General features: G+C 35.2%; 1 protein-coding gene across 1 annotated transcript; it reads right to left on the bottom strand.

Moving 5' to 3' along the window:
• Positions 1 to 9,655: 9,655 nt before the first annotated feature.
• On the bottom strand, positions 9,656 to 10,303 carry LOC128210720 (uncharacterized). Its single transcript, XM_052915074.1, has one exon. The coding sequence runs from the start codon at positions 10,301 to 10,303 to the stop codon at positions 9,656 to 9,658; it is 648 nt and encodes a 215-aa protein (XP_052771034.1).
• Positions 10,304 to 16,587: the final 6,284 nt, after the last annotated feature.

The following is a 16,587-nucleotide window of genomic DNA, read 5'->3' as shown; positions in this document are numbered from 1 at the left end:
TTCAGCACCTTGCGTGAAATCGACTCTGGTTGGATAATACCAAGCGGATTAGTCTCCGCCCATTTTCGGCACTGAGTATCAAAAGACCCTTTCATGTCACCGACACTCATTGTTTTGCTTTGATATTTATGCACGTGCGTATAATAGAAACAAACAACTAATTAAAAAGTAGGTCAGCATATGACACCTGTTATTATTCCCCCCCCCCCTCGAATCTGTTTATTTTGAATTAGCCGTAAAGTGGTATATGAATTAAAAACACCCTTACAATAAAATAAATGAGGCATTAACTTATTATTTCAAAATATTAATTAAAACAATTTAGGTTACATGGCTTAAATTCAAGGCAGACAATAACAAAAAATAAAGATAAGAATAGTTTTAGAAACATTAAACTTTGTGTAAATTTTAATCACATACTTTTAAGAAGCCAAAATGATTTTATATATGATGAATTGGGGCAAACTGACTTTCAAGTGAAAAGGTATTATAACATAGTCAGGTTCTGGTTAAAGTTTTTAAAATCCAAAGAAAATAAATATGTGACACACGTTTACACCATGTTAAAAAAGGGACTTAAAATCCTATCCACATCGTAAATCTTGGTGCTCATTGTTCAAGGATTTTTGTGGTCTCTTGGTTTTTATGAAGTTTGGCTTTTCTTAGTTTTTTGGCAATGATAACATTTCTCGCAAATGTACGACACGCTTTAAAGGTCAGTTTATTCAGGGCTGGAATGGAAGATTATAGGATTCTACCAGAGTTATTTTTTATAGATATATAACTTGTTTTAAGCCTCAGCCATTTTATTTTAAGATGTAATAATATTAGTAAATTTAGAATAGCTGTAGCAAAATTACGAGTTTCCTCACATAGACTATGTATAGAGACTGGAAGATGGGCGAGACCTGTATCGATACCCGTCCATGAGAGAAAATGTATCGAATGTAATATTTTTTAGAAGATGAATACCATTTTGTTATTGAATGTCCATTGTATAATGATATTCGAAACTCTTTATTGCCATCCTACTATTTACTACATTCTAGTATGCACAAATTTATAGAATTAATTAACACTAAAAATGAAGGAAATTGAAGAATTTGAGTGTATTTAATTTTATTTTATTTTACAAAGCTTTTCACATTATGTCAAATAGACATTTTGTAACAGTCTAGTATTATAGCCATTGTCATAAAATTTATTAGTTAATATGTTCCCACAAAAGTACATATTATTTGTATTTGTCATCATTGTGCATTTTATGCCTCTTGGGTCTACGATTTCCTAGGTTATTATAAATAAAACTTAGAAACTTGAAACTTATATATCTAAAACGGAGTAGACACCAGATGATAAAATTGACAGAAAAGAAGAAACTTGTCAATCATTTTTATAAAATTGGCATCGGTGCGTAAAAGTCATTAAATCTTAGTTACTGGTGAATCACACCGCTAACAACATATGCATCGTTCGCAGTTTTGGCGCATTTTTCCAAATCGAAATTTACCACGTAAATACAAGTAAGTTTAAAATAGTGTCGGTATATTTTACTGTACTTATAAACAGATATGATTTAAACTGAGAAACCAGTATGCGTTATTTCTGAACGGAGAAAGTCAGATGAGAAAGAAACATGATTGTTGCGTTTATTCTTTTAATCATGTAAAATGATGTATTTTCGGCCTCGTACAAGACCGTACTTGGTTTGAACGGATACGATGTTTGCCGTATCTGGGAACATCTGGCCCAATCATGAACAAACTTAAAGCTGCACTCTCACAGATATACCATTTTTACAACTTTTTTTTATATTTTTATTTTTGTCTTCGAAAGAGCAAACTTTGCGAACATATGTGCAAACCAATGAGATAAGATTGCTGACAAAAAATCAGATCGTAGATTTTCATATTTCCGTTCGCAAAATAATGTTTTATGGCTTAACGGTTAAAGGTAAATGCATAAAACATCAATTTTTGAACTTAAATATAAAAATCTGCGATCTAATTTTTTGACAGCAGTCTTATATCATTGGTTGGCACATATTAACGCAAAGTTTCCATGGATTTTCGCAAAAATTGGCGCGTTCCAAAACAAAAAAGAAAAATTGTTGTCAAAACGTTCAATCTGTGAGAGTGCAGCTTTAAAGTCAAATCTTAATCTCAGTCTCAACTCTTTTTACCACATAACATAAATAAGTTGTTAAAAATAGCATATGATTTACCACATTTAAAAAGGCATTATGTCATATGATATGTTGATTTACGCTTTTGGTCAAGATTCCAAGGGGTAAAAATATTCTACAACCAAAAATGTATTTGAGTACAATTTCTTGTTTTTTTAACAAATACTCAAGTATGTTTTTGCCTTAGAAAGTTTCTTTAAAATATTGACAAAATCTTTTTATCAACACAATCTATGAGAAAATACGTTTTCAAGAGGTATAAAAACATGTAAGATTTTAAAGCTGCACTCTCACAGATTGAACGTTTTGACAACTTTTTTTATTTTTTGTCTTGGAACGGGGAATTTTTTGCATCAATATCTGCGAACCAATAATTAAAGATTGCTCACAAAAAATCAGATTGCAGATTTTCATATTTCCGTTACAAAATTAATGCTTTATGGCTTAAACTAACGGTTTAAGGAAAATGCATAAAACATCAATTTTGGAGCGGAAATATCAAAATCTACGATCTGATATCTTGTAAGGAGTCTTACATCACTGGTTTGCAGATATTTACGCAAAAAAATGCTCTTTCAAAGACAAAAAATAAAAATAAAAGTTGTCAAAACGTTCAATCTGTGAGAGTGCAGCTTTATATCAAACTATGTGGTAAATTGAGTTGAATTTGAGATTTGACTTGAGTATTTTTGTGATATTTGGGTCAGGTGTAAAGTCCGTGAATGAAAAATTGCAGCTAATCCACGAGGACTTCCTCGTTTCCTGTGACAACATCGCACTTCGACTTTAAAACGCCATGTATACAAGTATTAACATGCCTATTGTTTAAACATCAAAAGACATTTTAATGATTGCTATTTCAATAAGTTCTTAGTTCTGGGTGTCCTGCAGTCACAGGGGGTGACAAGCTAGTGAAAGCAACGACCCATGGTCTTCACATCATCTCGTGAGCGGAAATTAACAGACAATTAGAGAGGTGTAATTTTCCTTATCACAAACCATAGCCAGTGTTTATTGTCGAAATATCTTCAAACATTGCTCCAGATTTCATAAATCTTTCCCATGGTCGCTGTACAAAACTCAATTACCAAATTTCGCCCATTTAGAGCCAAAATGGCATATCAGCCGCACTATTTCATATACTGATAAGCCATTCAGGAAATAAATGGACAATTTGCAAATATGACAGCGTTTAGCTGATAAGCCTGCGAGCGGGCGAGTGCCGATGCTCACCTGCTGGTGTATTGGCTATTTTGCTAAACATGTCACTATGGAGACGCGGTTCACTGCGGGGAAAGTCACATTTGACACTTGTCCTCGGGTAAAAATTATGATTTCATTGAGCATGATCTTTCTGCAGATTATTAGATAGATAGAGGGTAGATAAGAAGAAAGTTTACTCCGAAACACTGTCATGAAAAAAGATATAATTAGGAACAAAAACACGCGCGACATGTGTATTGTTTTTGATGGTATTTACTGACATTATCCTTAATAACAACCCTTCCGGTTGCGCAAACCAAAAATAGCCAGATATTTTTTTTTATTTAAAGATGCACTCTTCCTCACAGATAAGATTTACCATAATAAATAATATTGTTTTAATATTCCAAAAAGGATGAATAAATGTCATAACAATTGTTCTTATGAAGGAAACCGAGTTAAATTTGAAAGAAATGAGCATTAAATACGGTATATCTACCTTATGAGACTATAGTAAACCACAGTAAATATTTTTGCATTCACCAATCATTTAATATTTTTGCGCTTTCTGCTATTTAATACACGGTTACAATAGTATTATCAGTAATTAATAATTTCCATAAATGCATTATTAACTATGTGGTTAAAGGTTTATCAGTCAAAATTGATGTTTGTTATACATGATTATGTATTGCTTTTGAATAAGAGTGCCACTTTAAGTTAAAAAAATGATGTTTTATGCAATTTTTGTAAAATGTAAATAACGATTTAAGCAATAAAAATTTTCGAATGGAAATATACAAAATTGCTATCTGATCCTTTGTCAGCAGTCTTTTTTCACTGTATTGCAGATATTTACGCAAAAATTTGCACATTCCAAGACAAAAAAAAAAAAAAATGAAAAAAAACGGTAAATCTGTGAGAGTGCAGCTTTAAACGCATTTTCGCGGACATCAATCGACTCGTTAGAGAGCAGCTTTAAATAACGAAAACTGTAGATTATATAACGGACCTCCACCATTTATTTCAACTACTTCGAATATTTTTATTTTGACTACATTAAAATACAAAATTATGCATATAAATTTAACGTTAATTATGTACGGTACATTAACCGATGTTAACATCAGCGCTTGAAAAAATGTTAAAGCTGCACTCTTACAGATTGACCATTTTAACAAGTTTTTTTTTGTCTTGAAAAGAGCAGACCTTTGCGTAAATATCTGTACACCAATGATATAAGATTGCTGACAAAAAATCAGATCGTAGATTTTCATATTTCCGTTCTAAAATAAATGCTGTATGGCTTAAACGGTTTGAGAAAAATGTATAAAACATCAATTTTTGAACTTAATTATAAATTAATTTTTTTTTTGTCAGCAGTCTTATATCACTAGTGTCCATGGATTTTCGCAAAAATAGGCTCGTTCCAAGACAAAAAAATAAAAAAGTTGTCAAAACGTTCAATCTGTGAGAGTGCAGCCTTAATTAAAATCATGACATGCATACATAATTATCAAAGATATGAATATCAATTCCAAAACTTTCAGATCGTTTTGAAAATAATAATTTAGGGGTTGATTTTGCTCTGACATGTTTATTAAAGTGACTCGCTTATGGTTTTGGACCAAGCTATACTTTTCCCGATAATGCATCTGAAAACACTATTAATATCATTTTATTACTACATGATATCGTAATTGCAGGGGAATTTTTTATGGCATTAATAGTATTTTGGTTTTAGTGAGGTTTGAACCAATGCCGGTAAAGTCAAGAAAAAATGGGAAAACAGTCGGCTAGTCCACACTGCTACCGGGACACAAAAGTGTTGGATATGTTGACCTGTTAAGCATACATTGATAACTTAGATAATTTAATTATGAGACTTCTTCTGCTGCTACTTATGAGTTTTCATATTATTTGTTGATCAAGTGCGATTAGTTTAGTAAACTACATCTTATAAGTTTATTTGCCGTCTGCAGTTTGCACGAGCTGTCATTGTTACACTTTCTCTGATGGCTTCAATATTGTTAAACGTGTCGTTAAGATGTATGTTTTATTGACGCAAACGTGCGGTTAATAAAGTACTTTTCATGCAGATTGTGAGTATTTTGAAAAGTACCATTTATATCAACCAATTGGTCTTGAATCCTAGTATGCTGATGGTAAATTTTGTAGTTGTGGTAAACGACTAACTAAAAATATTTCAAAAATAGTGCCGGAAGTGTTCCGATTTAGGTACTCACCCAGTACATATATTTTTGCGTCATAATCAGCCAAAATAGAAGCGGGGGGGGGGGCGACTCCAATGTTTCCCCTCGTCCTCAACCTCCGGCGCCACTGCATACATTTACTAACCAAACATTTACTAATCATACATTAATTTACTTAGGATTGTGACATTCTGACATCCACGGACCATACAATTATGGACCCATACATTTACGTGCAAAAAGTTGAACTCGATTGCAAATTTAAAATCTGAGCATTTTCTCTTTCATCTTTTATTCATACTTTTATAAATTTATTAAACACAGTTATTGACATGATTAAAATGTTGGAACTGGCGCCCACGTCTAGAACCTGACATTTAAAGGCGTCATTTTTCCATTGTTAATTAATAATCACATGACATTTACAATGCGTTTAGTCTACTTCTAAAAGTTAGCTTTTCTATTATAAATTTGTTTTCGCACAACGGATCACGGGCTTATCAAAATAATGCAGGCTTGATTGATGAGTTGATGTTTGAAACGGCATTTATGATTTTTTTCGTGCGTTTTCTTGCCATTGGAAACGGGTGCTCATAAAATTGGGATATTCAGATGAAAATATAAACGCAACAATTAAACAAGCAAATAATGAATAATTGTAAATGTGTGCAGGAATATTACCCTCCTTCTTCCACCCCCATTTTATTTCTACAAGAACCCCCCCGCCCATTATTGTCAGAAAAGCAACCCCTCCCCATCTTATTAATTCAAAAAAAAAAAATACCCCCCCCCCCCCCTCACCATCAACCAGTCCCAATTTTATCTATATTCAATATTATTGATGCAGAAATATTACACCCCCTATTTCCCATTTTATTTATGCAGAAATATTACCCCCCCCCCCCTTCCCCGTCCCCATTTGATTGGTGATATGACTTGGTCCCATTTTATTTAATATTACTTTGATGATAAAGAAATATTACACCCCTATTCCCCACTTCATTTATGCAGAAATATTACTTCCCCCACCCCCTCCCCCACCCCCATTTTATTGGTGATATTACTTTTTTCCATTTAATTAATAATTTAATATTACTTTGATGATGCAGAAATATTACACAGCTATTCCCGACTTCATCCCCCCCCAAAAAAAAAAAACTCCATGGGATCCGAGGCATTTGTCAGTGCTACACTACACTGCTAATATTTCAGTACTTCAGTACTGTCAATGAACTATCTCAGTCAAACTGTTACGCTTTGTATTGTGTTATTCCGAAGGATCTTTGCGCACTGACTCCCTTTGAAGATTGCCGCCCACTGTGTCTGGCATCTTTCTTCGATGAATGCCACATGACTGCAAAAAAGCCTTTGTAGAAGCCAAGTTTGTATGAATTGAAATTATTTAAATCATTGTGGTATACTACAAACTCATAAAACATGAATGACTTATGTTTTAACTGAAATCTTAATGAAAACTTGCTTACTTATTCAAGGTTCACTCCATAATCAAGAGAAAGGCCGAGCTGATTATTATTATTTGAACAATTTATGATGTAATGAATAAATGACATAACTTTTTATTTATTTTCTCTGCTTGATTATATTTTCCTATTACCCCATATTACCAATAATCAGGAATGCATCACGGTACGCGTACATAGTAACAACTAAAGAATTTCGCCCCTTGACCGTTCACAAAGCTTATCAGCACAAACTCAGTAATAAGACCTCCCCGCTGTGAAAGCTGCACTCTCACAGATTGAATACTGTGACAACTTTTTTTAATTTGTGTCTTAGAACGACCCAATGTATGCGAGCATGCATGGAAACCAGTGATATAAAACTGCTGACAAAATCATATCGCAGATTTTCATATTTCAGTTCCAAAATTGATATTTTATGCATTTTTCATAAACAGTTAGTTACGGTTTAAGCCATAAAATATTTATTTTGGACTGGTCATAGGAAAATCTGCCATCTGATTGTTGTCAACAGTCTTTTATAACTGGTTTGCACAGGTATTTACGCAAAAAATTGCTCATTCCAAGACAAAAAATAAAAAAGTTAAAGGAAAACGGTAAATCTGTGAAAGTGTAGCTTTAAGATCATTTTCTGAAAGTCCCATAGATGATCTGAATGGAGGGGTTTTACTGTACTAATATCCCAGGGGTTGGTGCATGGTGTGGCAAGAAAGTGTCTGTGTGTTTGTGTATCTTTTGAATGCGCACCTTACCTAAGAACCGATGTAGAATTAATATTTTGGGCTATTTTAAAACTATAGACATAAAAACAATTACTTCGGACAATTGTCTAGATATGGATTTCGGATCACGCGCCGGATCCGTCCCCTTAAATCCGCCCCCTAAAATCGCCAGTCGAGTTTATAGCAGTTTATTTAGACCTAAACCGAACCCGTTTAATACTTATTGTAAGGACAGATAACTGCTGAATAGAGCAAATCCTTTTTTCTTTTTATTACTTCCCTTCCATTATTTGTAAAGGTCTGTTATAACCTTACAATTTTATGTGTATATAATATTTTTTTTTATTATATACACATAAAATTGTAAGGTTATAACAGACCTTCGCTAATTGACATCAGTGCTAATTTGAAATAGGGGTCCTTTGTTGACAGTTTGCAACTATCACAACAACTGTCAACTAATTGATTGAGGTCAATTGTGTACACAGCGGGGATTAGAGGGACCGTAAATTGTCCTCTTGGCAACTAACCAGATCTGATATTTTGTCTGAAAATCGTGTTCAGTATTTGGTGATTTTTATAAAAAAAAATCCGAGTACTCGAGAAGTGATTTGGTACTCGAGTACTCGGACGTTCGATCGAGTACTCGAGTACTCGGGTACTCGTTGCCATCCCTAATAAAAATATATATTATCGTCTCATCCATATACAGACACATGACCAATTTGCTTGGTTAAACATTGTTCATAAATCCTTTATGGCATATACAGTCAAACATAATTGCATTTTGTCCCACCTCAGATAAGTTGATCCAATAATTAAACCATGCTAGGTATTCTTATCTTGCCCACGGGCGAAGATAAAATGCCCGTATGGAACTCCTTTTTAATGGTCACCACATTGTAATTACCTCCCTTGTTGAAGACTGTCCTCAGTAGCATCAAGGTAATCTTGTCTTATGGTAATATTTAGAACGCTAATTAATAATTTCTCGCTTCAAATGTCACCATCAAACAGTTTTCACGCACCATTCAAGAAATAATGCTTCATTCTCCTTAGAACTATTTAAAAAGACCGATTTGACTATTAACATTAACTCGATCACTGCGCGCATAGCCATGACAACCACGTGATATCGCATATCCTTACGCAATTGTTTTCACTAAGCAAAAAAGAGTTCCAGCAAAAAATACATTTTTACTTATTTTTGTTTAACTGAGGTGGGAGAAAAAGCATCTACCATAGCCGCTCGTGTAAGATAGGTTCATCCCGACCCTCGCGCAGGGTGTTTTGCGGAAACTCGGTAAACCTCGTTTTCGCAAAACACTCTACGCTCGGGTCGGAATGAACCTATCTTTCACTCTCGGCCATGGAAGATACTTATAATCTTGAAGCAGTAAATTTAATCCATTTCTCTGAAATGTTGGAGGATTGTCATATAAATGAAGTAGGAAAATATGAACATTTTCTTGTTAAATGTTTAATTTTGACACATGGTTGGAATGCGATATAACCTATTATTGTTTAAGATTTTTTTCAAAAAGAAATTACTGATTATCACAGTAGTTGAACTGTAGCTGTGAAAGCTCTTTATATAATATTGTATGTATTGTTGTTGTTTTATGACAAAATAAACGGGTTGCCATCAGATGACTATTCCGAAATGATTTATTGTTTTATGTTTGCTATTTCGGGTTCAGGGCTCGATGCATTAGCTTTTCGACCCTCCTACAAAAAGAGGATAAAACTATTAAAGTAGTGCTTCAAAAATAAAAGGTTTCATCGACTTATGTCAAGCCAGCATGCCATTCGGTGACGTATGTCAATCCAACACGCAATGTGTTGATTGTGTCAAGCCAACACGCCATTTGGTGACGTGTGTCTAGCCAGTGCGACATTCGGTGACGTGTGTCTAGCCAGTACGACATTCGGTGACGTGTGTCTAGCCAGTACGACATTCGATGACGTGTGTCTAGCCAGTACGACATTCGGTGACGTGTGTCTAGCCAGTACGCCATTCGGTGAAGTGTGCCTAGCCAGTGCGACATTCGGTGAAGTGTGTCTAGCCAGTGCCACATTCGGTGACGTGTGTCTAGCCAGTACGACATTCGGTGACGTGCGTCTAGCCAGTACCACATTCGGTGAAGTGTGTCTAGCATGTACGACATTCGGTGAAGTGTGTCTAGCATGTACGACATTCGGTGACGTGCGTCTAGCCAGTACGCCATTCGTTGACGTGTGTCTAGCAAGTACGACATTCGGTGAAGTGTGTCTAGCCAGTACGACATTCGGTGACGTGTGTCTAGCCAGTACGACATTCGGTGACGTGTGTCTAGCCAGTACGACATTCGGTGACGTGTGTCTAGCCAGTAAGACATTCGATGACGTGTGTCTAGCCAGTACGACTTTCGGTGACGTGCGGTCTAGCCAGTACGACATTCGGTGACGTGTGTCTAGCCAGTAAGCCATTCGGTGACGTGTGTCTAGCCAGTACGACATTCGGTGACGTGCGGTCTAGCCAGTACGACATTCAGTGACGTGTGTCTAGCCGGTACGACATTCAGTGACGTGCGGTCTAGCCAGTACGACATTCAGTGACGTGTGTCTAGCCAGTACGACATTCGGTGACGTGTGTCTAGCCAGTACGACATTCGGTGACGTGTGTCTAGCCACTACTAGAATTGGATTGACACACGTCACCGAATGCCGCACTGGCTTGACGGACGTCATCGTCGACTGTCGAACTTGCTTCACGCACTTCACCAAATGTCGCACTGAATACACACATGCCACAGAATGTCGAGCTGGCTTGACATACGTCACCGAATGTCGCACTGGCTAGACACACATCACCGAATGTCGCACTGGCTAGACACACGTCACTGAATGACGTACTGGCTAGACACACGTCAACAAAGTCGTACTGGCTAGACACACTTCAACAAAGTCGTACTGGCTAGACACACGTCAACAAAGTCGTACTGGCTAGACACACGTCACCGACTGTCGTACTGGCTAGACACGTCACCGAATGTCGTTATATCTGGTTTGTTGTACCCCTTTGCCTGAACAGAATGCCAAATTCTCTGTGTATTGTCATGGACATGATTAAATGTACGTGGTATTGGTTATTTACTTATTGCCATTTAGGGCTATGGTCAGAGTATGCTTGAACTGATCAATATTCTGTGATCTGATTGATGATAACAGACACCAATTGGCAAATACAGATCGGAAGATCGACATAACATTTTAAACTTTTGACGAATTAATGCGCGCACGGGCGTATCCACCCCAGCGCTGTAAGAACTGCGTTGATCAACGACCTAATTTACATTATGTTTTACGTCTAAATTACCTAGTAAGGTAATATACTGCGAATAAGCTGCGTTTTCGCGTAATCACGCACTTGAAATCATAGAAAAGGCAATTGTTTTGATATCGACGCTTTATCATTATTATTCGGACTGGTTTATTTCCCAGAAATTAACCCAGATAACTTCCTTAAAACCCGGAAAAAACATGGATCGTATTGAAGATGCAATTAATTCACATTTGGCGAAAGATATCAATTCATAATAATTTAAATGAAATAATAAAGTTTCATTTTATTTTATAATCAGTCTTTGTGGTTATTGTATTTTTTATTAAGATTTTTAGTATGTACTTACACAAAATAAATGGTTATGCGACTGTGTCGCATCAAATCATTAACTTGTTTAAGTACAACCTTTTAACCATTACTAAATGCACATTATGATATACTTTTACAATAAAAAGTAAAGCGCGTAAAGCGTTGACGGGTTTTCCACCTGCTACAATTTGTTAGTATAGTCATGTTATGCCGAATCGAACGGAAGTTTGTGAAAATTTCGCAGCTTGTCTCGGTAATTTCAGCCCAGAGTCTTGAACAAGTTGCATATGCACATTTATAAACAGCTTGTATAAATCTATTCATTTTGTCCATGAGTGACATGGATTGAGAGCAATATTAAGATACATCAATACATACAGGGAATAAATAGTTTGTGGATGATTCGATCCAGAGGAATTTTGCGCGAGGATCCTGTCATTGTAAAAAAGAAACCTTTTACATAAACTTAACTAACATGTCCAATTCATTTTGTTTCATGCATTTCGTTTAGCGTTTAGCCTGGTAGTAAATTTAATACGACTCAAGTCATGTTTGAAATGAAGGGTAGATTTTACTAAAGGTCTAACTGCTTTATCCGTTGCAGTGCATTGTTTATTAAACCAAAGTTCCAGATAAGGTTTCATATGCAATTGAGCATTACTCCATATCTTAGTAATTATTTGGGTATACCACATAATTATCAAATGAGTATAAAGTGACTTCTCCTTCGTGGATTTGATTTAATTGTGTATTAGCGTAAAAATCTATTTGCGAAGGAATTCATGAGCAAACATATACTATCTTTAGATGTTTATGTTAATTTGTTTAACAATTACATACAAATACTTACGAAACGTAGCGCTTCAAGCGCTTTGATTAACAACTTGTAGAAGGCTTGTACCCTAATGCTACGTCGTACGTCATATCCGCGGTACACGAATGGTACGTCATATCCACGGTACCCAAATGGTGCGTCATATTCCCGGTACACAAAATAGTACGTCATATTCACGGTACACAAATGGTACGTCATATCCACAGTACACAAATGGTACGTCATATTTCCGTGACGGTACACAAATGGTACGTCATTTTTACGGTACCCAAATGGTACGTCATATTTACGGTACCCAAATGGTACGTCATATTAACAGTACACAAATGGTACGTCATATCTACAGTACACAAATGGTACGTCATATTTACGGTACCAAAATGGTACGTCATATCTACTGTACACACATGGTACGTCATATTTACGGTACCCAAATGGTACGTCATATTAACAGTACACAAATGGTACGTCATATCTACAGTACACAAATGGTACGTCATATTTACGGTACCAAAATGGTACGTCATATCTACTGTACACACATGGTACGTCATATTTACGGTACCCAAATAATATGCCAAATTAATGGTTACGGCATGTCTGTGCATTCGGCACTCCGATTTATATTCTGCTCTTACCGTAGGTATTCGATACTCGAACAATAATGCACCAGTCAATTGTAACCTCGCCCCCCCCCCCCCCCCCCCAGGTCCGGGGGTATACCGGGGATAGCCGGGGAAATGGGCCGTGTTTTTACCTTCCAGGTTGCCCCGCAGTGCCGGGTGAATGTGGTGGTTTTGTCTTCCTGCCAAATATAGCGGGGAATGGGACTTACCTAGAGTCCCTTGGGTGCGGGGGCATTTGGCGGGGATTTCACGAGCAGTTCGGACTTTGCCCGGGCTTGGCTGGACCGAAAGTCAAAGTCCCCGCTATTCCCCGGACCTGGGGGGGGGGGCGTGGTTACAATTGACTGGTGCATAACAATATTTAACCACAGGGGCAGGGTTAGTGGCTATGCCAAACGCCTATAAACCGCTCCCACCCTTGTATTAGTTATAAAAAAAAGATGAAAATGTTCCAAGGTTTATGAAAAATCATGGGTGACCTGGCAACAGTTTTATGCTTAATCTTCATGATTCTTTTCATATCTTGTCCTTCAAAAGTACATTATAAAAACTCTCTCAAAGGATAAAATTCCACAATTCATACCAAGACAATGACAATGGCTTAAATTGCATGATAATTTTCAAATATTATCTTTTAAAAGTACATTATAAAAACGCTTTAAAAGGATAAAATTACACAATTCTTAACAAAACAATAACCATGATCTTAACTTTAATCTGTTCTAATGGACGGACGATTGTTCGAGATATTGAGGCTTCATAACTTCAGTGAATCATTTTTTTTAGTGATAGGAGTATTATCATAAAAATGCAGGTATATATACACATATTTACGTTTGTTACACCTGAACGAAATGATTCCACGTCAATCGGTCGACCATGATGTAGACAGTAAATTATCCATTATAACGTCCTCAAACCTAGGGAACTGTCTAAATATATTGTAAATGCCTACCTGAAAAGACGAACTATTATGTACTCTTAATGTGATGTTTGATCATTTTCTATCGCTCTTGGAACTCACATTGCATCTGTAATATCAATTGTGTTATGATACTAGTCAACTAATGTTATAATTAAACCTTATGTTACTTATATTAAACTTTAACCTATCGACCGAACAGGTAGGTGCAAATATTTGTTTATGTATATATGTTATTACTTCTCTGTTTGAATTGCACATGTCACAATAATAAAAAAAAATACTTACTTACTTACTTACTTACTTACTTACTTACTTACTTACTTACACATGTAACTTTATTGAGTTTGTCGTCTGCAACACAAATCAGTGTATATTTAACTGTTTCATTGAACTGGAATAACCCTTCATTAAAGTACTGTACATAGTTTATATACGCGGTCGAATTATTTATATATACTGTAACACTTGATACATACACAAAAGAAGTGTTTAAATTTGAATGTAATATTTGACTTCACTCATGTGGCTTTAAAGCTGCACTCTCACAAATTTACGGTTTTTACTTTTTTTATTTTTTGTCTTGGAAAGAGGAAATTTTTGCGTAAATATCTGCAAACTAATGATAAATGAATACTGAAAAAAGATCGGAGCGCAGATTTTCATATTTCCGTTAAAAAAATGTTTTATGGCTTAAACCTTTACTAACGGTTTAAGAAAAATGCATAAAACATTATTTTTTAACTTAAATATGAAATTCTGCGATCTTATTATTGTCAGCAGTCTTATACAACTGGTTTCCATGGATTTTCGCAAAAAATGGGCTCGTTCCAAGACAAAAAATAAAAAAGACGTCAAAACATTAAATCTGTGAAAGTGCAGCTTTAAGGGGCACAATATACGCTAATGCAAAACCTTTTTTTTTTTAAATTAAATGCCTTATCGTGTTGAACTCATTGACTTTAATGATCAAAACCCAATATGATTTGGGTACAGATAACAAAAAGTTCGCTATTTTAACTGGGGGGGGGGGGGGGGGGTGTTGTGGCCGCGTAGCTATTAGTTTAAACAAAAAAACATTTATAAAGATTAATATTTTTATCTATACCGAAATCATTTGCTTCTTTTTTATTACAGTCAAGAGGGTTAAACATGAACATGCATTGAACTTACAAAAAACGATATAATATTATATAATCACTATAAATAATCAGTATTTTAATCATTAAATTGTATTAAATATTGTTTTATATTAACATGAAGGTTTGTCAAACAAATGTTTAGTAAAATATTTATATTCTATTTGCCAAAGAGATATCATATAACAGACATACGATTACATGATTTAACCACATGGGCAGGGGTAGTGGTTATGCCAATAGAGCCTCCACTCCCCCTCTCCCATTAATTAATTACAAAAAGACGCAATATTTTCCAAGGTTAATAGAAAATCATGGTTGAACTGTAGCAACAATTCATCCATGATTTTTCATAAACCTGGGAACATATTTGCCTTTTGTATAATGTAAAATAATTGTCCTGTACTCTCATATATTGGATCTTTAGGCAACGTTAATTTTTTGTCCTGGAATGAGCCAATTTTGTCGTTAATATCTGCAAACAAGTGCTTTAAGACTGCTGACAAAAGTTCAGATCGCAGATTTTCATATGTCCGTTCCAAATTGAATGTTTTATGGCTAAAAGCATTACCGGTACTAACGGTTTAAGAAATTTGCTTAAATATGAAAATCAGCGATCTGATTTTTTGTCAGCAGTTGTTTTTCACTGGTTTCCATGCATAAATTGGCTCGCTCAAAGACAAAAAATAAAATGTTGACAAACGTTTAATTTGTGAGAGTGTAGCTTTAATTGAAGTTGGGTGTTGGAGTATAGCCACGTGGCATGTCAATGTGGCTTATTTATTATGGATATTTTCAAATATTATTCTTTAAAATCACAGCTACTGTATGAAACCTCTTTAAAAGGATAAAATTCCATAATTCATACCAAGACAATAACAGTGGCTTAAATTTCATGATTATTTACAAAATATTTTTCTCTAAAAGTACATTATAAAAACTCTTAAAAAGTGTAAAATTACACAATTCATAAATAAACATTAAAGCTGCACTCTCACAGATTGAACGTTTTGACAACTATTTTTCTTTTTTTCTTTGATCGAGCCAATTTATATGAAAATGCATGGAAACCAGTGATATAGGACTGCTGACAAAAAACACACAGAGCGCAGATTTTCATAGCTTAGTTAAAAAAATGATGTTTTGTGCATTTTCCGTAAACCGTTAGTAACGCTTTTAGCCAAAAAAAATCAATTTTCGACGGAAATATGAAAATCTGCGATCTGATCTTTGGTCAGCAGTCTTATATCACTAGTTGGAAGATATTTAAGCAAAAAAGTTGCCATAATGGTATATCTGTGAGAGTGCAGCTTTAATAACGATTTTTACTTGATCCTGTTATCATGTAAAAACGATTGTTCGAGAAATTTGGACTTCGTAACTTAAGTGGCTCAATTTTTTTAGTGATAGGTGTATTATCATAACATGCAGGTATATGCATAGTCTAAGTTTGTAAATCAGTGTTTATTTAACTGTTTTTATTTGAAATGGAATGACCCCCCCCCCCCCCCCTCCCATTAAAGTTCTATCCGTAGTTTGTATTCGCGGTTAAATATTATTCTTTAAAAGAACTATATAAAAACTCTTTAAAATGATAACATTCCATAATTCATACCGAGACAATAAC

The sequence above is a fragment of the Mya arenaria genome, chromosome 12 (assembly GCF_026914265.1).
Source record: "Mya arenaria isolate MELC-2E11 chromosome 12, ASM2691426v1".
In the NCBI taxonomy this organism is placed as follows: domain Eukaryota; kingdom Metazoa; phylum Mollusca; class Bivalvia; order Myida; family Myidae; genus Mya; species Mya arenaria.
Note: the sequence above shows the minus strand (reverse complement) of the source record. Positions and strands in the feature narration are given on the sequence as shown.